Genomic DNA, 24,183 nt, shown 5'->3' on the forward strand with positions numbered 1-24,183 from the left:
GCTGGCAGGGCCTCTGTGTGGATAGGTGGTGTGGCATGGTGCTGGTCCAGATGGAGAGGGCATCCCAAAGAGTCAGTCTTCACTACCTCGTTTTATGGGGCAGACTACCTCTCTTCTCCTATGAGGAGGGCCTGTCCAGGCAAGGTCAGTCCTGTCCCAGAGGGCTCCAGGTGTTCTTACTGGGTATGTGCATTCTTTGCACAATGGTGGGTTGCTTCATCTTTTGTTTCTTGAATGCTGAGGGTGGTTCCAAGGGCTGGGTCGTTGGTCCAGGTGTTGATGGTTTGGTCATTCAGAGGGAGCTATTTTTGGACCTACTGCCATTGTCTCTCAAGCACCCCATTCATCCCCATTCATTCAGGAACCAAGTTACATAGGTGGGGTAGGTATGAGTCATGGGTTACACAACCGGGCCTGGGGACAGGATGGAGACTTGACAAACAAAATGGAACTTGACATGACTTATGCTAACTTACATATGTAGGCCTAAATCATATAGTACCAGTAAAACAGTAATATAGAACAGTAAAAATCAATATAAACATAATAATTATACAATATAAAGAAGGGGAAAAAACAAAACAAATACAGCTTGCTACTAAAATAAAATGCTGAAGCTTATCCTATGTCTTAGCTCACATACTTTTCTATAGGGAAAAGAGATGGAGAGAGAAAGTCAGAAATGGTTGGGGAAGGGGAGGGAATGCATTTAAAAAAAAGAAAAAGAAAAACTGGGGGTTTTGCTACAAACCCAATGTAAAGAACACAGGGTGGTGGGAGGGGAAAGCAGGATTGGTAAGACGGGCAGGTCTGTGTTGGCATTTTGGTAGTCCATGGTGGGGGGGCAGGATTGTTTATTCAAGGATGGGGATGGTGGTTGGGGATCTAAAAATATGGAAAATATGAGGAGGGTAGGAAGTGCACAGTCCTGGCCTGGGGTGAATGGCTGTACTTTTCCCCACCCCAAGGCTGTGCTCTGAATGCATACAGTTTAACCCCTCTGAACTCCTGTACAATAGGTATTTAGATTGACCTAACCTGAGGGGGGTTTACTGATCTAAATGTAATGGCTGTACATAACCTACATCAGTCTTATAATGATGCAGGTTTTGCCCTCCGGCTCTTCCCTGCCCCCAGTGCATGGGCTTTGCTGGGCTTCCATTCTTGTTGGTTGTAGATTAGGCTGATCCAAAGTTCAATTCAGTCTTAGATCTCGTATGTACTACTGAGGTTGCTCCTGCCCTCACAAGGTAAAACCATCATGCAGGTGAGCAGAAAAAGCCACAGTGAGCACTTCATGGAGAATTTAACTTGTTAATCACGGATACTGCTCACTATTTTCTTACAATAAATTCATATATATCAGTAGTGTTGGAGGGATGCTTTCCTTTATATTAAATATTTAGTCAATTAAATATCTGGCACTTCAAAATCTTTACCAGAAGCAGCAGGATCCTTTTTCACTTCCCCACTTTTCACTATATTAAACCTCCACTCAGTGAAAAGTATTGGGTGATAATTGGAAATAATGCTGATAGTGGAAGATTGATATTGGAACTACACTGGTCTAATCCTCATAAAATAAATTGAACGTGATTTTAATTGATTTTTAAGAGCTTGACTACAGTGTGGGATGTGGGCGGCTCACTGAACTGCTAATGAAATACATATCCTTTCACACTGAGGTTGCTGATTTGAATATGGCCATTTCACATGGCCTGTGTGCACTGATGGGCTCCCAGTCTATTGAATGGCAAATAAGTACCCACCTCACGATTGTCAGTTATTTCGCAGACTCAATAAAGAGGCTCATAAATGAATGACCATGAATCCTGAATGGCTTTCTCACCTTTAAAAGTTTTCCATGCAGAGCAGTAGGAGAACTCCTGAGCAGTGGATAGAAAAAAAGGATTTCAATTTCTAGAACTGGGTCAAATGCATAAATTAAAGGAAACAATATTTTGGAAAAGGGAAAAGAGCTTTCCTACAAAATACTATGTGGTATTTTCAGCTTTCTGAGCAATAGTTCCTATAGATCTTAAAAAAAAAAAATCCCAAATGTATAGCTTCTAAAGCATATTCTGTCAATTGAGACATGCTTGCTTTGGCTAGTTACAGACATTCAGAAAACCCAAGGTGGAATCAATCTAAGTTGCGTGCTTTCCTGCAAGTGGCATAGTTTAGATAGTAGTGAACAGAACACACATTCGCCAATTGTTGGGGAGGAAGAAGGGGCGTAATCTTAGACCAGGTCCTGCCACTTTTAAACCAGTCTACGTGGGCATTTTATAGATGTGCTCTGGGAGGTAAGGCGGGGGGAAGGGTGTCTTTAATTAGTGCAGCTCAGAGAGCTGCACTAATTGAAAGCGCTCAGAGCATCACGTGGATCAGCGTCCCCACATTGAAAAATGGCGGTGGGGCACTTTGAACTCAAGCTCATCAAACAAGTTTTAGTTCAATGCACCCTGCTGCCATTTTTCAGTGCAGGGATGCTGATACACATAATGCTGGAGTCTGCTGGTGCGTGGTAATTACCTCACTCCAGCAGACCTGATTAATTGAGTCTGCTTCAACGTGCTGTAATTACAGTGCATTGGAGCAGCCTCCCTGCACATTTATAGGAGCCCTGTGTGCTGAACTTTTGCTCTGTTATGGGTATAGACCAGTTTCCAGTCATTTACACAACTAAAAGTGATCATGTCTATACCTAGCCTTAGAAAAAGGTCTAGCCTTATCTTATACCAGTGCCATTTCTGAGCATCTCTGTGAAGAAATTGGAGTTACTCTAGTTTTACTTCAGTGTGTCTGAGAATTGCATCTTTTAATTGTGTATTCCTTACTTTAAAAAATGAACAGAAGTTTTCAATATGAGTTGCATTAAGATACCCAGATATAGTAGAAGTGCAATTTTGTGTAAGTGTGAGAAGCCAAAAGGGATCTTTGTAAGAGAGATTTCTTTGCACTTTATACATATTAAATTCTCTTACCTTTAAGAACACCAAATAGCCCCTAATAATCAGTCATGCTTCTGTTAAAAAAAATATACTGGGTGAGAGAAATGTGAAATATTGAAGAAAAATTATATTGTTAGATCAGGGCTCAATACAGAGAAAGGAATATAAATGTGCTAAGGAAGATAAATTAAATTTGACATATGATGCCACATTCCTTTGAGAAGATGCATGCATACCCTGCATAAAGTGTCTCTCCAAAGTCATCAATACCTAAATCAAATTTTACCAAGATTAAAATTGTGTAACTCAGACTTATTGATGGAGTTAAGAATGATTATGGAGAATTGAGCATCACAATTCTATATTAATATACTTGTGAATGCCATCAGCCATCTTTAAAAGATTAAAGTTCTAGCAGCTTATTTCAACCTTTATGGCATAAGGATGTTGCTAAAATATTTGGATTGTTTATTAATAAATATCACTAGTAAATAATGCTTTATACACTAATAAGGTTTTATACAAGTCACTGCACTTTTATAGTCAGTAGGATGATGTTCCCCAGGCAATGTTCATCAATAACCTGGTAAAATATGTAATTGTTTATCAAGGTTTTTAAATTAGAAATGCAATCTCAGTGGACCTAGGGTAAAGTCATGTTGCAAATGGGCGGAAATGACCTTTCAGTGGAGATGACAAATGGCACCTCAAAACTCAAGAGCCAGGAACTAACCTAATACAGTAATGACTAACATGTATAAGAACTGATCTGTAGATGAAGGCCATAATTTTCAAAGATCTCCCATTGACTTCTTTTGGGGCTTAAGGTCCTTAGCACCTCTAATTTCAGGCCCAAAATACATTCACCTCCTGCTTTTTCAGTGTAAAAACACTTATTTTAAAATTATTTAAGATGTCATATGATATAAGTTCTTCTAACATTACTTATGAATCACACTGGAGGATTCCCAGACTTGAAGATGTTTTGTAATGTTACACCGCTAAAAATCTGATGAAAAAAAACTATAGAAATATTTTGGGGGTATTCAGTGGTGTTTTATAACCATAACATCATTGCGTCCTTTTTCTGTACTGTAATTCTGTTACTGAAGGATGATGATGATGATGATAACCATAAAAAGAAAAAAAAAATCAAAATTATATCCAACTCAAAAATCTAACTCAATCAAAAAAAATAAGTTGTCACTGAAGAAAAAGAAGCAGACCACTGGAAACAATGGTTTGATGTGTTCTAATTCTTTGAAATGAAATTAAAGCTACCTGAAGTGTATACGCAAAAAGATAGGCCTAATATGTACACATTAGATCAGAGTCTGCACTCCCATCAAATGCTGTGGTGTTCAGCTCCATGATTTTGGTTAATGTCCACCTCCAATTATGTCAGAGTGAATCATTTTCCTTGCCCTACAATATGTTGTGTTATAGATACAATCACGATAAGGTGGAAATAACGGACTTTTCAGTTTATTATTTCAGCAGCTTTATGTAACGTTAAGACTATACCTTTTTAATTAAACAAATAATATTTTATTAAATAATTGCTTATGTTCTACAAGGAATGGAAACATCTCTAATAACTAATGGCTCCTACCCCTTTCTGAAACATGTTTTTTAGTGTGTCCTTCTCTCAATGTCAGAATTAGCCAGTTTCAGTAAGGGTTACTTGTGATTTGAAACAAAAAAATGTGCCCTATTTCTTGCAGATTCTAGGACTGGCCGGCCATTGGTACAGGTGCATGTATAGGCTACTGTATAAGGCCTGGATATGCTTTCATTCCATCTTACTTGACTGTAATTCTTCTCTCCTACCTTCTCTGCAAGACCCATTCTCCAGAAGTGACTAATTGTCTGTAGGCAGTATGAAAACATACATACTTTATTGGATCTCCAAGCAAGAAAATAACTTCAGAATGTATTCACAAAAAAAGAACAGCATAATATTTTCAACTTTTGCTGAGGGACATATTTGGGATAGCAATAACCTGATATTTGTTTACAATTTTAAAAGCCTGGTTCCTTGCTGATGTGTAGAAAATAAATGTCTTTTCCTTGTACTAGGATTTTAGGATTTAGTATTAGATTTAAAAATTAATTTAGGTTTAAATTTTTTAAAATTCTATGGAGTAGACAGGAGCTTGTACCACTGTCATTTGTGGAAAGCATTAGTACCTGTAAGAGGTTACAAACACCACATATTAATATGCTTGGGCACATCTACATGTTCAGCTGATATGCCTGAATAAACTCTGGCTCAGTTTGTACCAGAGGTTATAGCTCCTGGAAGCAGCATTTACACATGCACTCAGGACTTCAGCACATTGAGCTGGGGTGGCACAGACCTGACTGACAGGGGGCCCAGAGGGTCAGCCTCTAGCGGCTCTACCCTGGCTCAGTATGTTGTAGAGGAACTGGCTGGGGCACAAGGGGCAGGCAGCCCCTGCACTGTAGTACCCTTGTGCAGGCAGTACCATCCTACAGCAGAGTTAATTAGTTTACTGCAGCCTAATAGTGCCACACGTGTAGACAGTGACACTTTACTGAGGAGCTAATTATTCAATTCTGCAGTAAAGCACATGTGTAGATGCATCCCTTGACTCTTTCATTTGGGAAAAAGTGGTACCATATCTCTGGTGGGTCAGGACATGGATATGCCAAAAGTTAATATGGACCCACACTGACTGCATGCTTGATTGAGAGGATTTAATGATGCTGAGTAATAACTTAATGGCTTGCTTCTTGGTTTCAGTTAATTCTTTAATAACATATCAGCCAGGAACCTTTAAATGAGACAGCTCTGTGATGTATGTTTATTTCTGTAGCTTGTTGGCACTGGCACTCAAATGTATTAGAAATGTGGGAAATGTATTAGTGTAGTACTGTAAACTATATTCATTTCCTGAAATCTATAAAAGCTACATAAGATACTACAAGGTTCAAACTCTGACTTCTCTATTATAGGTGCTCTACATTTCATCAGTGTTTCTTTGAGCAGTGCTTTAAATTTCAAATGGTCACCTATTCTTCTGCTGCTTAGCATGCACCTGTTTACTCTTAAAATTGTTTCAGATACCAAGACAATAAAGATGAGTTGGATAAATGCATGTTTGGAATCCCTGAGCCTTTTCACACACACACTTATTAATCTTTACTTTAGTAATCTTTTTCTCCTGAGGTTTATAAAGAAGGCTACAAGTATGGAGCTTAATAATTATAAACTTCTGAATTTTTTGTTTGTCAAGTCTTGACTACCTGATCCCTGACATTTTTTTGGTGACATTCAAATAGATTTCAGATTTTCCAGTGAAAATATTTCAATTAAAAATAAAACAAAACCCAAAGATGACAAAGTACAATAATTTAACACATCCAGATTTCTAGGAATGCAGTCTACAGTTCTGCCATAAATCATAAACTCATGCATTTTGGTACAGAGGGCCTTATCTGGTTTGATGACAATGTCTCGCTGAGATCTCATACAAAAGCTGGTCTAACTTTTGAGGTGTACTAATACTGCAGGGTTCAATCCTTTTCTCTCTGTTTCTCATCATTTATATTAATACAATGAACAGAAATAGCTTTTTCCAATTTGCATTTATACAGTAGACTGATAATATCATTTCTTCCTGGGGCACCTTTTGTTCCTGAAGGTAAAAGGCACCTTCAGGATTCTTTATTCAAATGAATCTAATTGACCTTAAATGTTTCCTAAATTGTATATTTTCACACCTTCCCCATCCCATCTCTTCCACTTGTCATAATTCACCAGATTTCCTTCATAGTTTTCCCTTCTAAATGACTGAAATGCCACAGTAATTCTCATTATATTTTTAAACATATATTAAACATAAATTTGAGATTTTTCAATCTACCTTTACAGTAAAACAATAGGTTTGTAGAGAAAATCTTTATGTTTTTTTCAAAACAACAACAATAATGTTTACCAGTTTTATCACATAATTGACCTTCAAAATCATTTAGAAACATTAACTGACCAATGTGTATAACACTGTTATGAATGAGGGAGGGTCATAAAGAAAATAAAACAGACTTACTCAAAATCACAGAGGGTCTGTGTCAGAATCAGGTAGAATACAGCTGTCCCTAGTTCCTTGTTCAGACCACAGCAAATGCTTAAGTAATAGATTAGTTTTGTGTGTTTTTGTCAATCTGGCTACTTAATTTGCACACAATCATAATGATGCTTGCCTAACAACCTTGAAGAATGGGGGACTGTCTCTTCCCATTGATTTTGCCTTAGAACTGGATTAAACCACAAGAAATACAACACCCAGGGCTCATTCATAGCAGTTATTTCCACCATCACCTGCTTATAGTGCCCATATGCTGTGTACATTGGCCAGACAGGACCATTTCTACATAAAAGGATGAATCGATAAAGTTTTGTCAAAAGCCCAGAAGCACACAAAAGCCTGTAGCAGAACACTTTAGCCTCCCTGGGTATTATATCACTGACCTCAGCATACCTGTCCTGAAAGGAAACAATGACTTAACTCCCCCCCCCCCCCCCCCCAATAAAATAAAATATAACAAAAAAAGCAAAACAAAAAAACTTGAACGTGAATTTGTGGAACAAGAAATCATCACACACTGGATTGCGTTAAACGTATCTCAACAGTTTGTTCTTATCCCATTCCTTTGCCTAGCTTTTACCTCCAGCTGTTTATTCCCATGTCCCTCAGTGTGTTAGCTGCCCGTTTATCCCTGTTGACCTTTTCAAACCACTTTTTTCTCTCAGCAGTGCCCACTCCCCCTGTTCCTTTCCTTTGTATTTAAGTTCTTGTCTATTTTAAACTCTTTTTTTTTTTTCAAGTCCATTCACAACATCTGAAAATGGAGGTTATCGCCTATCTCTTAAACAGTTCCTCTCTAAGGTACCACCCTGCCCTATCTTCTGAAATTAATTTCACAGAGGCCAGAATTTAACTCTCTGTTTTTAATCCTTGGATGAGTTTTTTTAAATACATTTTGCAAGAAGCTTTAGACAAAATCTTCACCGCCCAGACTCTGTTTTTTATAGCAAGATAGCTAATTTGAGTTTGCTGTCTCTTCTAAAATATTCTAGTAGCGTGTAATGTTGTTGTACCTATAAAGGTCATGTAAATATTCAATAAGAAAGATAAGGGTGGCAGAGATGTTAGGCAAGCTTTCAAGTTCAAAATACCCTTCCTCAATCTGGGAAAGAAAAAGATTCAGCCTTATCTACCAGTAAATTCCCGTTAGTATGATTACTTTTGTTTAATTCCATTATGTAAATGGAAGTAACCACTTAGAAAAAGGGAGTAGACAGTAAACCAGTGGAACTAAAAGAGGTTATCAGGACAAGTTATAGGCCCAGTAAATAACAGTTGAAATACATAAATCCAAATATTGAATTTTCTCATATACAACATGCACCTTTTCACCCAAAAAAATAGCTTCTGGAAATGAAGTATGCATTATAAGTGACAAAATATGGTAACAGCCAGGGGTATATCTAGAGTGGGGGTGAAGTGGCATGACTACACTCCCATTTTCGGTGTAGACCACCCCACAGAAGCTTCTGGGGATTTTTTTTTAAGGCCCCAAAGCAAATGAGACCTCCCCCTCCCTTTCTTTCCATGCTTCCCCTGCTTGCTACTGCTGTTTTCCCCACTGTCCTGGAGCAGGGGAAGTTTCAGAGCCACTCCTACCCACTCCAGCAGGACTGAAATGGAGCCAGGTTCTGGTTGGGGTGAGGAAGGAAGATGCTGGGATTTTGGGGTGCAGCCACCCCCAAAGCATGGATTTCTGCTCCTGTACCTGCCTTTCCCAAATCCTGGCTCTGACTCTGGTCACAGCAGTTTCTGCCACTTACATTTCTGCTAAAAGCTTTTTTTTCTGAAAGCAAAAATGTCTGCATATGCTTCTCAAAGACCATAAAAACAAGCTGGCTCAGCTCCCTAGCTGTTGCTACTCAGTTACTTACTACTTACTACAGTTACTTACTTTTCTTCATTCTGCCTTTAGAAAATGAAGCACTTATCTTATTCCTGGGAATGTTGTATGTAAGAAAATATGGTATGTGAAAAAATAAGATCATTCAAAAGCGGAGAGAGCCATATTATCTGTAGAGCAGACAGGTTATCAGAGGGAGTGGGTGGTAGAGAATGAGGCACTGGAGGTTTTACCTCTATAGGTTACTTAAGGTGGGAGGTAAAGTGTTGACCTTGGTTAGCAATCCCGAGAAAAATCTACTTCTGCTACCTGTGCCTAGTTTCTGATAGGATTCCACACCAAGGTAGCTAACTTAATTTTCTAGCTCAGCATTTCTCAACCTGTGGGTCACAAGAATATTTCAAAGGGTTGTGAGCTGCAGCAGGGCGGCAGGAACACACCTATCCCTTCCAGCAGGGGAAGGGGGTGGGGACAGCTAAGTGGCTAGGCTGGTGGCACTGGGGCTAGTGCCCATGCTTGCAGGGGTGGGGTAGCTGGGAGACACTGCTGGGGGGGGGGGGGGTGGGAGCAGCCATGACCAGGCTGCCTGGTGCAGTGTGGCATGGCATGGCAGCTCCAGCCCAGGGTAGGGAAAGTGCCACGGGCCTCTTCTCCTCCTCCCTCCAGCTAGTACCAGGGTTGGTACTCTTCTCCTTCCTCCACTGCCATCCACATGAGCCGGAGCCACTGCATCCATCCACCAGGCTCTGGCCAGAGTGGGATTGAGGCAGCTGGGGGTCCCTCCAGCAGGGCTGGGGGTGGGGCGAGGTGGCTGTGCATCAGGAGTGAAGGACATGAGCATGGCCTTGGAGGGCAGGGGACTGAGGGTTGGGCACTGCCAGGGCCAGGGGAGTGTGGTTTGGGACAGGCCATGGATCTTTACACATGAGTATGGGTAGGGAAAAGGTTGACAGCCACTGCTTTAGCTAATTTAAATTAGCAATCCTTGTGAAAAAAGGCCTTGAATTCAGTTATCTTTTCCTTCTTTTTTTTTGTTGTCTCTAAGCAAATTTGGAGTTAACATGTTGGATTTACTCAGTGAGATCTAGAAGCTATAGTTTGGACTATCTTTAAAAAAGAAAGAATTAGGCATTTAGCAGAAAGAAAATAAAATGGACCTGAATGAGAGGTGCCCAATTTTCATTTTCAAGTGTTGTCTCTTTCAGACTGTAGAGTCCAAATCACACTTGATACGGGGTGGAGAGCAAGAGGGAGGAGTTATGAATTATTCTACATTTAACATATCTTTGTATAAGGCTGTGTGTACAAATAAAGTCATTCCACAATTGTTTGACATTATTTAATAATTAATAAATTAATAACAATCTTTGTATGACAGTAGTGACTAAAGGCCCCAGTTCCAATGGACATCTCATGGTGCTAGACACTATGAATGCAGAGTCAGTTCATGCCAAACAGATAAAGGCTTCAACCCTGCCATTAATTGTTATAAGTGTACTGCTGCAAGTTGTGGATTATACACAAGAATATGTGAAAATTAAACCCAAAGTGATGAATAGCAGTTATTAACTATGTCACTTGCAGAAAGATTAATTGACTTTCTCTATTCTAGCTGCTCATCTGTGAACTGGGAGTAATAGTATCTCCTGCCTTTACCCATTGTTTGGTTTTTTTTCTTCAAGTCATGTGAGTGACAACATATGGGTACATACTGGTATTACATTTAGATTGACTTAGCCAGGGTTAGGTTGAGCTAAATACTCAAAACTGTAGGAGTTCAGAGTGCTTAAATCACCCCAAAATGGTGTGCCAGATCTCATTTCAGTTGAAGAGGTGCACTAACTTAGATCAAGATCATGTTATCCTTATCTAAGAAATCTCATTCATGGCACAGCCCCAGGACTGGAAAAAACCAAGCACTAATCCCAGCCTGAGGCTGCACTATTCCTATCCTCCAGACCCTAACTGGGCTGTTTATAGCTCCCTGACTCCCTCCTCTCCCAACTGGGTACCACCCCTCCTCTGCAGATCCATCAATTGCCCACTAGAGGTGTGGAAACCTTCGATCACCAGTTCAATTCAGAAAAGATTTGGCCTGATGTGAAGGCTGAATCATGGAATCCAAATCGAATTGGGGGACAAAAAATACCCTTCCAAATCAGTTTGGAAAAGATTTGGAGACTCAGTGATTCGGAAGGCAGTCTTGCAGGGGGACAGAAACTAAGAAGAGGGAGGAGGAGCAGGGGGGGAAAGACTGACATTTGTAGCTGGCCCGTGACTGTGATCTTTCCCTGAGTCCCAAACAGCACATAAGCCTCTGCAGCCTCTCTGTCCCTTTTGTAAGTTGTTTCTGCCTAAGCAAAAGAGGGGCGGGAAGCTGGTCCAGAAACAGGTGGGCAAGTGGAAATCTAACTGGCACCGGGAAAACCCCCCGTTACAGGCTACCACACCTGCTGTTTTCATCCCACTGTGCAATAACACACACATAAAGTCACACATCACAAGTTTTGCTTTGGACAGTTTGAGGTGCAGTTTCCCAGCAACCCCTGCACTTGTCTCCTTGAAACTTGGTAGACCTCATTTCCTCAGAATGGGCAACCATCCCTGCTGATTTCATCCAAATCTGACCAAAAAATGACAAAGTTATAGGTATTTTAGTGATTCCCCATTATAGTCTATGGCCAAATCACAGAATCTCTCCAAATCAGTGCTGAATCTTCCGAAGCCAGTTCAGCCAAATCAATTTGGGACAGTGATCCGAATCTCTGAATTGAATCACTGTCCTCCAAATTGGTTGAATCCAAATCAAATACTTCCCTGTTTGCACAGGCCTACTGCCCACCCTGGACCAGGCAGCACCCCTCAACCTGGCCCACCCCTCTCCCCATCCTGGATTACTTACACCAGTTTCCTGTGAGACTCACAGAAGTGGCAAGTAGCTTCAAGAATTAAAAAAAAAAAGTGTTCAAAACATGACTCTGTGTCTCAACATGGTTTGCTCTAAGCTTTTGCTGGGTAGAAATTACAGAAAGTACGCAAGATGAACGAAGACATTTTATTTATTTAAACTTGTTTGATGAATTCAAACAAGTTGCTTGATGAGTGCACTGATAGTGAGCATTGTGAAACCACTTTTGCTAGTTTTAAACTTAGCTGTAGTTTTCTTTAGATCATTTGTATTTCTATTCTATTCCATTCCATTCTATTTGGGGTCTTTTGTGGCCCTTGTCACTGGAGTATGTGAATGCCTATTAAAGAGTATGATAACGTTTTGTTTTTCTCGTCCTAAAAATGTTGTCTGTCATAATTACAGTAATGTCCCACCAGGGAACTCCAGCCATGAGAGATGAGTTTGATGATGCTAGCTGGAACTGGGAGTTTTCTTGATTTCCAATATTTTTTTAAAAAAGTATACACAAGAACACTAGTTAACCTACAATAGTAGAAGACAAGAGAACAACTAGCAAAACAAATGTATGGAAGAGGTATGTAAGAGGAAAGGAAGAGGCATGAAAGAGAAGCAGAAATGCAAGGTTTCTTCTATTTTTCTCCATTAGTTTTCTCCTGCTCCATTCTCTTTCCTCTTTCTTTTCTACACTCCTAGTTCCTGTGCAAATTTTAAAAATCAGCCTCTAGTATATATAAATATAATCATAAATGCTCTTATCCGTGCACTTGTGCATATATAGATAGTGCAGTGTGATTAATTAGGCACTGTATGTTGTCATCAAAGAAAACTACACAGAGATTTCTCCAAAGTATGGTTTGACTAAAGATGATTCATTTTAATTTTCAGATGAGTGACATAATGCTATTGATGATTTAATCATAATTTATGCAATTCAGAATTAGGTTTAAGTTAAATATGCCACACTTCTGATGCAAACTAAATACAACGCTTCCTTTAAAATGTAGTACAGCATCTTCATAGGAAATGCTATTGGACATTATATGTTCTTGTTCTAATGTGAAAATCTTCAAAGACCAGTTTCTGGTTTTAATTTTTATCTTGGATATCCTTAAAATTATTTTGCCACACATTATTCTTCTATATTTAAGGCCTTTTCTGTAATGCTAACCATTCATTTTGATAAATTGAATCCCTGGAGGCTATTAGCACTGCTTATGAAATGGACACTAATATGTGATATGTTCCCTGCCTCTGGAATAGAGAGGAGGTTCCTACTGGTCTCTGTGTGAAAAGCCAAGTTGTAGCTTCACTTGACAGTGTATAATTTATTACTGGTAGTAGGCTGTTGTGTGGTTACTGTGCTTCAGTTTCTTCTCTTGGAAAACATTAATGGAGAGTACAGGTATTTCCACGGTACTTCTACCAGGTTTTAAAACCATTTAAAATATATATTTTAACCTACATTGTTGAACTTCTTTCCTATACTGTTTAGTTTGTTCTAAGTCCTGGACAGTCTAGAGTTGTTGGAATAAATATAGCAATGGAATTAATAGACATTTTACATTTCTAACTTCTGTTATTTTTGTGCATCAGTGTTTGAATGCTTCCTGCTTTCCTTTTCAATTAAATTGTAAAGAGTTAAGCTCATCACCTTTTATGTATGAAAAAACTACAGCCATGGTTAGAGCATGTTTTACTTTATTTTACTTTAACTCTTTTAGCAGACAGACGATGCAGCACAGACTGACGGCCAGCAACAGACACAATCCTCTGAAAACACAGAAAACAAATCACAGCCAAAACGGCTGCATGTCTCAAATATACCCTTCAGATTCCGGGATCCAGATCTCAGACAGATGTTTGGGGTGAGTGCTCTGTTCTTGTTTGGATGTGTGCTTCTTATTGTGACATGTTTAATTTTTATTTACATTATTAGTGCAATTAACTTGTAATCAAACGGTATAGACAAACATACATAAGCATACATTTTAGCCACTTCAGCTGTTAGGGCGTACCTGTTACATCTGCATGAGCAGGTAGTGATTCAGGTTAGCCAAATAGCCCTAGTTTTGACCCTGAAGGGAGCAAGGTTAAAGTTGAAACTGTTGTGCTACACTTATATTATTAGGAGCCATGGAGATGTAACAGTTGCATCATAACTTATAGCTTATATCAGTATCCTTTGATATCACTACAGTTATTATATATGTCTATACCAAAAGTTACCTAATACTTTCCATTGTAAGATCCTCTATTCAGTTGCTCATGACCAATTGCTGGATTTGCCTGTTCCATTTGTAAGAACAAACTGTCCTATATGCATTTTAGAGAACTGTAGCTTGATAGCAGATCCATGATTTTTCAGCATATCATATCTTCTCACTTTCTAAGAAAGCAAAACATTTATATTGCCTGATATTATTCAAGACTTGTGATGCCTTTAAATTATATAGGTTTGTGGATTAAAATAATTACTTGGGCTCACAATCAAGGACCAGATCCACAAAATGATTTAGGATATGTCCACTAAGTTTCTTGGGTCCTCCTCTATGCCAGTGTTTTAGCTTTACTCCTCTGATTATCCATAGTAAAACCCGTATCTTACACCTTGCTCAGTCCAGTCCATACCAGAAGCTCACCTGAGAATTAAAGTTTGAAACTGGGTTCACACCCTACCTTGCTTGTCCTATAATTATATTATATGTTTAGTTTTTTGTGTACAGTGAGGTATAATCAAATAATTCAAATAGGGAGGGATGACTTATGTTGCTCAAAATAGAGCAATCCTAGAGTCACCCAAAATAAATATACCATTAGATGCCTTAGGTGAGACCTTTAGGTACCTAAGCCAAGAGTACAATCCTCCATCTATTGGTGTGTAGGTGTCTGCACATAACTAAGGGAGCTGACACAAGTGACATTTTGTTGCATGATTGGCCCCCTGGAGTGCTCTACAGCAGTGGCCTTACAGAAGAGCATGGCTGCAGAGTGCTTTAAAAGGACCGTATCCCGTGACAATCTGAACCCTCATTAGAATTCAGATCAAGGCAGTTGAAAGTGGAGCACCTTCATTAACTTGTGTCAACCCGCATTGGGAGCAGGGCTGGGCTGATGCAAGTCAGCCTTGCTCCCAGCACTGTCTTCAGAATGGGAGCGGGGGTGAAGGGAATGGAGGGGGTTCTGTCTGGGGTTTGCCCAGCCAGTGCTGGAGGGTGGGACAGGTGGGATGGAGCTCTCCCAAGGTGGGGAGGCTCCAATCCACCCACCCCACTCTCCACTGCCAGCTGGGCAACCCCCAGACCGAGCTCCCGCTGTTCCCTGTCCACCTCCCATTCTGAAGAAAGCACTGGGGCTGAGAGGTGGGAGGGGCAGGACTAGGAGAAAGTGGCTGCAGACTCACAGCTGCTCCAAGTTGCACCTTGATCCCTCAACCTCCAGAACCCAACAGCGTATGTCTGATGGGTCCGGGGGATTGCTACGATAACTCGTGCTTCTGTGTGGGGAGCTGCACTTCTGTCTGTGCTCTTTTCTGTCTCCTCTGTCTGTGCTTACTTTTTCACCAGTAAAGTTCCTTGGATGCCAAGCTTCTACTCCTGCACATAACCAGAATGGTCTGCATCTTGACAGAGCCAAACATCTCAATTACTTGTTCACTCCTAAGCTTATTTGTATCCTCAAACAGGAATGAGTTCCTCTGTCTAAGAAGGGACTCAGTCCTGTAGGTACACTCTAATCACACTTAAAGGAATATGCTCCTTACAGAACATAGCAACCAGAGACATTCATTCAAAAACACAGGAGCAGGAGATGGAACTGGTTTGTGGTGGTAGTGGTGCTATTTTCAGCAATAGTCCAGTACTTGGAGCATTCACCCAGAATGTCAGAGAAATTAGTTTTATAAGGTCTTCTCAGCCTAAGATGGTTCAGGCCCACATTGTCTATTTTCCAGCACGGTGTCCTAACTACCTAGCTGCAGACTATTCTTTCCTGTGTGAGGGTGGAACACCTTCTGTTGAAGCTATACCAGTTTTCAGAAAAGAATTCAGGAGCCAGCTGGCCAGAAGAAGAAGATAAGAGGGATTGTGATTCCCTAGCCAGTGATTAGGGTACATACAAGAGAAGAGGCATGGGTGTGCTGTTCTCTTCTCCAAGTACTGCTTGTACATTTTACATTATAAAAAGTCATCAGCTGAAATGCAGGAAGAGTCCTAAGGCCAGTGGTCAGAAGTGGATTCCATCTTGGAATCCAGGGGCATGTCCCGACAAATGTGCACTTGCATTTCCCTGGGGACATTATTGTGCTGCTGCTGCTACTTGCCCCTGGGGATGCATGCATGCTTTTGTGTGCAACAAATTGCCCCAGGTGGGGCACATATAGGGTTATGCTCATGTTAGAACAGCATGTTGGAGTGGGTTATAAACATGCAGTTATTTTACTTGTTGTGTGTGTGTGTGTGTGTGTGTGTGTGTGATAAATTAGTACAGGCATATATATTATGCATAGTGTATAAGAGGCCCAGTACAGTCCTTTAAAAGTCAACAGGGCTCAAAAATTATCAAGTAGCTGACTTGTATTCAGTAGGGTAAACACATAAATCTTTCACTTCAATTTTTTAAAGTTTGTTTTGGGTGTTGCTTCTTATTTGATTGTGATTTTGAGTGTGTATTTTGCATAGGACAGAAGTGGGATAAACTGAGAAAAAAGAACGTTTCCACATTACTGTGCCTGAATTATTCTAATCAGAGTTTAGCACCACATGGTCCCTGGGCCAGATCTAGCCTCTGAAGAGGTTGGATCAAGCCAGACTAGGTGCAGCATAGAAGTGCCATGCAGCTGAGCTGAACTGCTTGTCTTGTCTGCAGCACCCTGCTCAGCAGCCCTCCCTTAGGCATTTACATTCACTGCAGAGGAGCAGTGAGGACAATTGCAGGCATCTTGAGCTCACTACTCAGTAGAGATTTTAGGGCCTGTATCAGGCAGTTGCCCCTTGCTTTAGATAAGTCCTCTTCAATACAATATTTGCTGCTATACATGTCACAACTCAAAATAATAAAATATCTTATAAGAATTCCTTAGAGAAAATGTATGTAAATCCGTTCAAATTACATGAAAAGAAAACCTCAGAAAACAGGTTCCATTTCCAAATACATAAAATGATAGGTTTCTTAAGGCATTGAAAGTTATCTTAAACAAGTTACATTTCTTTTGGTATTCAGAGTTACTAAGATTCAGAAGACCAAAATAAATCTAACTTTCAAACTGGAGGATGCCTGGACTTCTCCAATTTCAAAATGATGTGGTTATATTAACAGTATTACAACTATAAGTGTCTTCAGCCTCCCAGTACCAAACAGAGATCACTAAATACGCTGGCAAGTTGGGATTGTATAGTATTATTTAAAGAAATGGGTGAAGTGCAAATAAATTTGAGCTGCTAAATTGGTAGGAAATTTCTGTAGATGCAAATTTCAGTTATGTTTCTGAAACTAAGTCTGATTTTCATTTTGATGTTGTAGATACCAGTCCTTTTTAGGGTCACAAATATAGGCGAATAGGCTTATTTATCATGTGTTTTCCAACCTTATCCCACTTTCTGTGTAAACCAATTATAAATTAAACTTTGGAGCAGTTAACACATTGGCTAATCAGAGGATACATGTAACAGTGTGAAAAGGAAAAGGATAACAACTGCCTGCTGATTTTCCTATGGAATGTTAAAGCTTTTTAATTAGTTTAAAACATACCTCTCCCTTTCTTGTCATCCAGGTACTTAATATATATTTTAAGATTAAGAACAAGGTAGTATACTAGCGTAAAGCCTAGTTTTCAGAATAATTAAGTACTGAGAAGGTTATTCTGCATTTGTCTGCATTAGATTGTGTCTTTCCACTTTAATATATTGTTTGTGACACATTACCTCACCAATGTTGCACTGCTTCACATGGCATGTTAATGACACATGAAATAACAGAACATGACTTGCTGAATGATGTATTGGAAAGCATCACATCATGAACTATGTCACATCAAAAAGTATTCTCACTTACCTATGCTAAATACTGTTGGATTTAGCATTCATTCTTTTCACTAAAACAAGCACAAACTCCTCTTTTGCCTGGGAGTTTGCACACATGAACAATATCTAGTGTCCTGTGAGTGTGCACATAGTATCAGTGATAATAGTTACTATTGTTATAAGTAGATATTTCTAATGCACAAGTAACCCTCCTAATTAGTAATGTTATATGATAACAGTGTAGTGCATGTTTGAGGAAAAAAAGGCCATTGGTTAGGAGCTTCTTCACTATCCTACAGGGGCACTGGAAGCTGCGGGAGAACCTCCTAAAGGGTATGGGTGGAATCCTGGCTCCACTGAAGTCAATGACAGAACTCCTATTTGATTTCAATAAAGCCAGCATTTCACCCTATATCTTTCTCACGACAGGAAATAGCTGTAGGAAAGATACTTTGTTCCTCTTCATTCCATTCTGAGCAACTGCAGGAAGACCCAAGATTCCTCAGTACAGAAGAGGACTGGAGAAGGGGGTGAGGGAAGGGGAGGTGGTGATAATCCTTTCTGAATGCAGCAATTAACACCTGTCTGGTAGGTGGTGATTGCTGCATTCTGAAGGGATTCACACAATAGGATATGACTCCTACTGAAACAGAGGAATGAAAGGCCACTGAGAAGTATGGAGAAATGTTGGGACTTTTCCCTTTACTTCTCTTCATTTTGATCAGAACTTGGTTCTCTATTAGTAGGTGCAACCTTATTTAATTGCTGTAGGTGAATGTTCAGAGGGAAAGTGACATAATTGTAACTGGCACCAAATTTCTCAAATCACACACACTTGATTCAGCCTCTTTTTGATTTGACATTGTTGTGCTTGACTGTACAGTAGTTTATTGCCCATGTATATCTCCATACTACTACCCATATTTTATATGTGGTATGTACTTCTCTAAATCTCTGAAATATTTATGCTATATCTATTGTGAAGTTTTTAGGTTTTCTTATGTTCATGTGACTTTTCTATTTCTTTACAGCAATTTGGTAAAATCTTAGATGTTGAAATTATTTTTAATGAGAGAGGCTCAAAGGTAAGCAGTTTAATTCACCAGAGGAATCTGTTAATTTATTTGAAGTATATTATATGAGTAATAGGAAACAACTGCACTGCTGTAATAAATGCATCTTAAAAAAAACACTTAAATGGAAACACTATTTGAGCCTTCTGTCAATTTCCCAAACAGCATGAAATTCATTGGACTCATATTAAAGCCTTTAAAAGGGGTAATTTTAACTACTGTAAACTGTCAACAGTAATATGGGAATATTGTTTTCTGCTTTTAAATATAATCAAGTATTGTCTGCTGATTTATTTTTTTATCCTTGAGTGATAATTACCTTGCTCATTTTATAAAATGAGTCCATGTTTGCAGAAAAATAAGCAGATCATTTGTTAGAATAGGTATTTTCTGCTATTGAAATGGAAGTTAGTAATATATGATATCCTCTTGAGTAATTACTTAATAAAATGTGTGATTGTACCAGATTGTTGAAGTGCAGATGTTTTCCTGTTTAGTTAAAAACTTCAATACACCAACCTTTTGAATACAATTTATTATAGAATTTCTGCTGATAAATACATTGCACATGTTATTGTGAGTTGATTTTATTTCTTCTGAAACTTCATTCACTTTAAATTTATAACCTGGTTTACTGGGTTTCTATGAGAGAAGGAAAATACTTATATCACCATTAAATGGTGTTAAAAAAGTCATTTTCCCAGCAAGTGTTACTCATGTTATCAGCTTCATTATAATTTCCTATGTTTGTGTCATATACATGGTGTCTCTTCTCCCTGTTTCAGACCCTCTAATCATTTTCCACTTACATATCAGGCCTGTAGTAAGTCTTTCCTTCCTACTTATAATCACTATTAATGATGGACTCCTTTTCCAACTATCAACACACTATAATCTCTCATCTCTTACAATATGTCAGCCGCCTTATAATTCTGTTTTACATCAGTTATGCTATAATCCTCTTGTTAATCCCTGTCATAGAATGTCAGTGTTTTAAATTCTAAATTTAAAATCCATCCCTTTCCATATGAAATGGGCAGTTATCGTGTACTTATTCCGAAAGTTGTTTAGGAGTTAGTCTACCATTCATAAATTGACATTCTTTCACCTGACACTCAATTGGAATATGCACTGCCTGTTTTATAAAACAACAAATATTTGAGATTGGAATATATGGGTTTTTACCATTAGGTTGCTTGTTCAACTGGGCTCAGGTTGACAGTGACTGCTATAAGTTATGCTACATGATGACTGGAATGCTGTGAGAAAAGATGTGGTTGTCCAGGACCTCTTTTTTTTATATAGGTTTACTGATTTCAGAAGAATCACCACAACTGGTGCCTTTGGGTGATTTTAGGAATAAGGTCAAAGATTCAATAGACAGTCATTACTTTTGTCCACTCCCCCTAAAGCCTTAACTATTATTTGCACTGTTTAGCTATAGCAGAGCAAACCCTTATCGGGAAGTGTTATGCAGTAAGACAAGTAATCTTTAACACTGGTGCAACATATCTAAATGGCAGTATGCACCAGTGCATCTACCCTGTGGCAAACCCCCTAGTATCCTGTATTGTACACAGGCTTTTAGAGACACGACCAGGAAGGTGACTTCTCTAGGAAAGTTATAGCCTCTCTAGTCTGTCTGTCTGTTGTACAGATAAATTCCCAAGAGCTGTCCATCTGCCATGTTTCTCTGGCACTACTAAATTCTCTATTAGTAGTGGGGAACTAGATCAGCCAGATCATGACCAACTGGATTCCTGGAGTATGCGTAGAAGGTCTAGTCAGGTGCCTTGTATAGACCATCACACCAGGACCTCAGATGTGTATGCTTAGGCAAGAGCATGGGGGAGTGGAAGTTCCCCAAGACTTACCACCTGCTTCCTCCTTTAGACCATTGTGACAAAATCCAAAGGCCAGTCTGAGTCCAGATGTTCAGTGCCTCGATGGTTGTAGCTTCTGCCAGAAAGCAACAGATAAGAACTGTTGCTGACTGCCTAGCACCTCAGCAAGGGTGTGTTTCTGTCAGGATGATGCCTCTTAGCCTTTCTGCCACCAAACAATACCCACAAGGCAGTGGAGGCTAGGGTTCTGAGGTGCCTTATACTCTCTTAATCTGGAGGTTGCAACATTGTAGTACTGGGCTGGGCTCAGGGCTCCCCTCCATGCTTAACCCATCACGCTGCGGTTTTAAAAATTTTATAGGAGCTACCCTGCCATGAGTAGCCCATGTTGCCACCAAACCCTCCAGCTGGATGCAGTTTATGGTCATATCCAGGACCAAAATTCTCTAATCTGCATGTAGATAAATTGTTTTGAAAGGGGAAGCATTTTAAAAAATAGTAATTATATACTTAAGATTCATTGGATTTCATAACTATTCTGTAGCATGTAAGATATAGTAGTTTTATATTCTAGAAATGCTTTCCCAGATTTTTTAAGCATGGGAATATTTGTGTTGAAATCACTAGGGTTCTTAAGGTCCATAGAGTTAAAGAGCGAGATAGTTAGATAGTTGTGTTGGCCTGAAGTCAGTCAGAAGTCAGCGTAGATATGCACCTTTATGAAATAACTAAATAAGATAAATACAGAGAAACCACAAGCTTTCATGAACTCACCTTCAGATGATGGGAAAGGACTTTCACAAAGCAGAGTATAAAGAGAGAGAAATTAGAATATAGAAGACGAGAGCAAGAAGTGCGGGGTGGGGAATGGGAGGGTTGAGAAGGGGCAGGGGCAGGAGAGAGAAGCAGAAAACCCACTGGAACAGAGGAGGTCACAAAAGTGAATCCAAGTAAATGAGATAAGAATCCACAATCCTCATTCAAACCATACTTAATACAATCCAGCTTGTGCATTATTTCTTGATCCATCATTTCACATAATATTCAAAGGATGATATAGATAGACAAGTGTTTGCAGGATCAATTCCTGAACTTCTTTCCAGCTACATCTTGGCATAAAAATGCTCTTTTTAAAAGCATTCCTCACAGTATAAGATATTTGTATTAAAAACAATTAAAAAAAATAATTTGTGTTAGATTTTTTCTGCACAGTAAGAGCCAGGAAGAATGAATGCACAGATGTGGTTTAAAACTGTGGTTCTCAACCTTTTTCGTACTGGGACCCATTTGCAAAAATTGATTTGTTGTCCCAACCCACACCCCCCTGGCCCTACTGGTGCCCTATTCATAATGCCTTGCCCTGCTGCAGCCTCGGCACCTGGCCACCTTCCATCAGTGCTGGCAGGTGCCTGCCCCACCCTCTATCCCGTCCACACATGCACACACACACATACACACACACATGCATGCATGCACACCCTGCCTCCCCCACCCCAATAGACCCCAAGTCCCAGCCCTCCATCCCCCATTCCCCATACACTTACCTTCATCCAGCTTCTGGGGCTGCTCCCACGACACTGCCTGGCTGCATGCTGGCCATGCCCCGAGCAGCCGCTGCTTTCCCAAGGAGAAACCAGCACTTTTGTGCATTTTTCTGGAATTTGCTCATGATGCTTTGAAATATTCTTGAAATTCACTTTTGGCTTACAAAAGGATCACTGAAGTTCGGAGGCATAAATTGCAGCTGGGCACTTAGGACAGCTGCACCCACATCAACTTTGGCAAACTCAGTTTGCCACCATGCCACCAGAGTGATTGTGCAGTTGCGGCAGCAGTTTTTTTTCAGCACCCCATTTTCCAGTCAGCCCCTGGTGCAACTATCCCAGTTGTTCTGCCCTAGTCATACTACTGCTGTAGTTCATCTGCTCATGGAACCAGTACATTCTGGAGAGAAAGATTTTCTCACTTTCTAATGAAGCATTTGGTTTAACTGAAAAAGAAAAAGTAACAGGATGTAAATACATTGTTACAAAATAACAGATTTAAAATTAAAAGAAAACAATGATAGCATATGTGTGTGTGTGTCTGTATATCTACAGCTATCTATTGCTATAGATGTATAGATAGCTATAGCTATAGATATATATTTAAAAAACTACAGTTTCAAGTTAGACATAGACCATGGGACTATTAAATGATACACCACATCATTCACTTTACACCTCTATCAAAACCTAAGCAACACGGATATTTCTGTTTTTATGCATGAGCGCTGAGCAGAGAACACTTCAACCTTCTGACATACATTTATGTCTCTCCAGCAGGCAGGGCATATATATACTGTTGTAATCTAAAATATTTTATATAATATTTTGCCTTACCTCCTTTTGGAATGTCTGATTTAATTAGTTCCAAAAGTGAATCTTACAAAGCTCAAATATGCATAAGGAATACAGAATAGGCCTTTACTTTGTACATTTAACGGAATGCAGTAACATCTATAAATGCCAGCTTGCAGTCATATCTTATAGTCTGGTGAAAATATCTAATATAAAGGCAAACACTTGTGTTACAGTCTGGCTCAGAAAATAGGGCTTCCTTTCCAACACCCACTCAATCAGTGATTAAAAGAACATAAAAACTGCTAGTAATGCTGTTAACAAGCACATCAAATCACCTTTTACATTCAGACTGAAATGGAGCATGGCTACTTCTGTATACTGCAAACTCAGAGAGAAAATGCATAAAACCAGTTCAAATTTTCTCGCCCCAGAAATACGGGAGGGCTGAGAAAGATCAAAAGAGAATAATACTATATGTTGCCTAAGCATATATTGCAATACAGAAGCTGTCCACTTTACTACCCCCTGGAAATGGCAGTGCTCAAGGAGGACAAACTGAGTGAACTCACAGATTTCCCACTCCAAGCCTCTGAGGGTCATTTCAATTTAGAGCAGGCAGCTTGATACTTGTAACATTGCTCTGCTGTTCATCATTGAACATGCATCTTCAGCTAACTTGTTCAAGACCTGGGCTTCAAAAACTATCCACAACTGCGGCAAATTGATTTCATCCCTGGGGAATGCTTGCAGAGCTGTGGAGATAAGACTTTATTTAGGGATGTAAAAAGTACGATACTAACAATAAACATACTTTTTCTATACTTGTAAATTATTTCATTGCTTTATTCAGGAGAAAAGGAAATATAGTCCTTTTATCCAGATGATATATTTGGCCCTTTTTGCCATTCAAAAACAAAAATGCACAAACATCTCCAGAAAGAAAACCTGTATCTTGGGAAACTTGATTAATATTCAAGTACAATATTTTTCAATGTCTTTTACTATATCTAAATGCACACAAGCCTATCTTGTAAATGGATATAATAATACATACATTATTTATGTTGTAAGCTATAGTTGTCTTCTG

General features: G+C 39.4%; 1 protein-coding gene across 35 annotated transcripts in view; it reads left to right on the forward strand.

The window, feature by feature from the left end:
* Positions 1-24,183, forward strand: part of RBFOX1 (RNA binding fox-1 homolog 1) — a 1,765,957-nt gene that overhangs the window by 1,584,917 nt on the left and 156,857 nt on the right. For 34 of the 35 annotated variants that reach the window (XM_059716749.1, XM_059716748.1, XM_059716737.1 and 31 more), the window contains 2 exons: positions 13,542-13,685; positions 18,869-18,922. In XM_059716749.1, coding sequence (XP_059572732.1) covers positions 13,542-13,685; positions 18,869-18,922 — 198 coding nt within the window. The remainder of the gene's footprint in view (positions 1-13,541; positions 13,686-18,868; positions 18,923-24,183) is intronic. The other variant, XM_059716740.1, reaches the window with a different exon arrangement.

This window comes from Alligator mississippiensis, chromosome 13 (genome assembly GCF_030867095.1).
Source record: "Alligator mississippiensis isolate rAllMis1 chromosome 13, rAllMis1, whole genome shotgun sequence".
In the NCBI taxonomy this organism is placed as follows: Eukaryota; Metazoa; Chordata; order Crocodylia; family Alligatoridae; genus Alligator; species Alligator mississippiensis.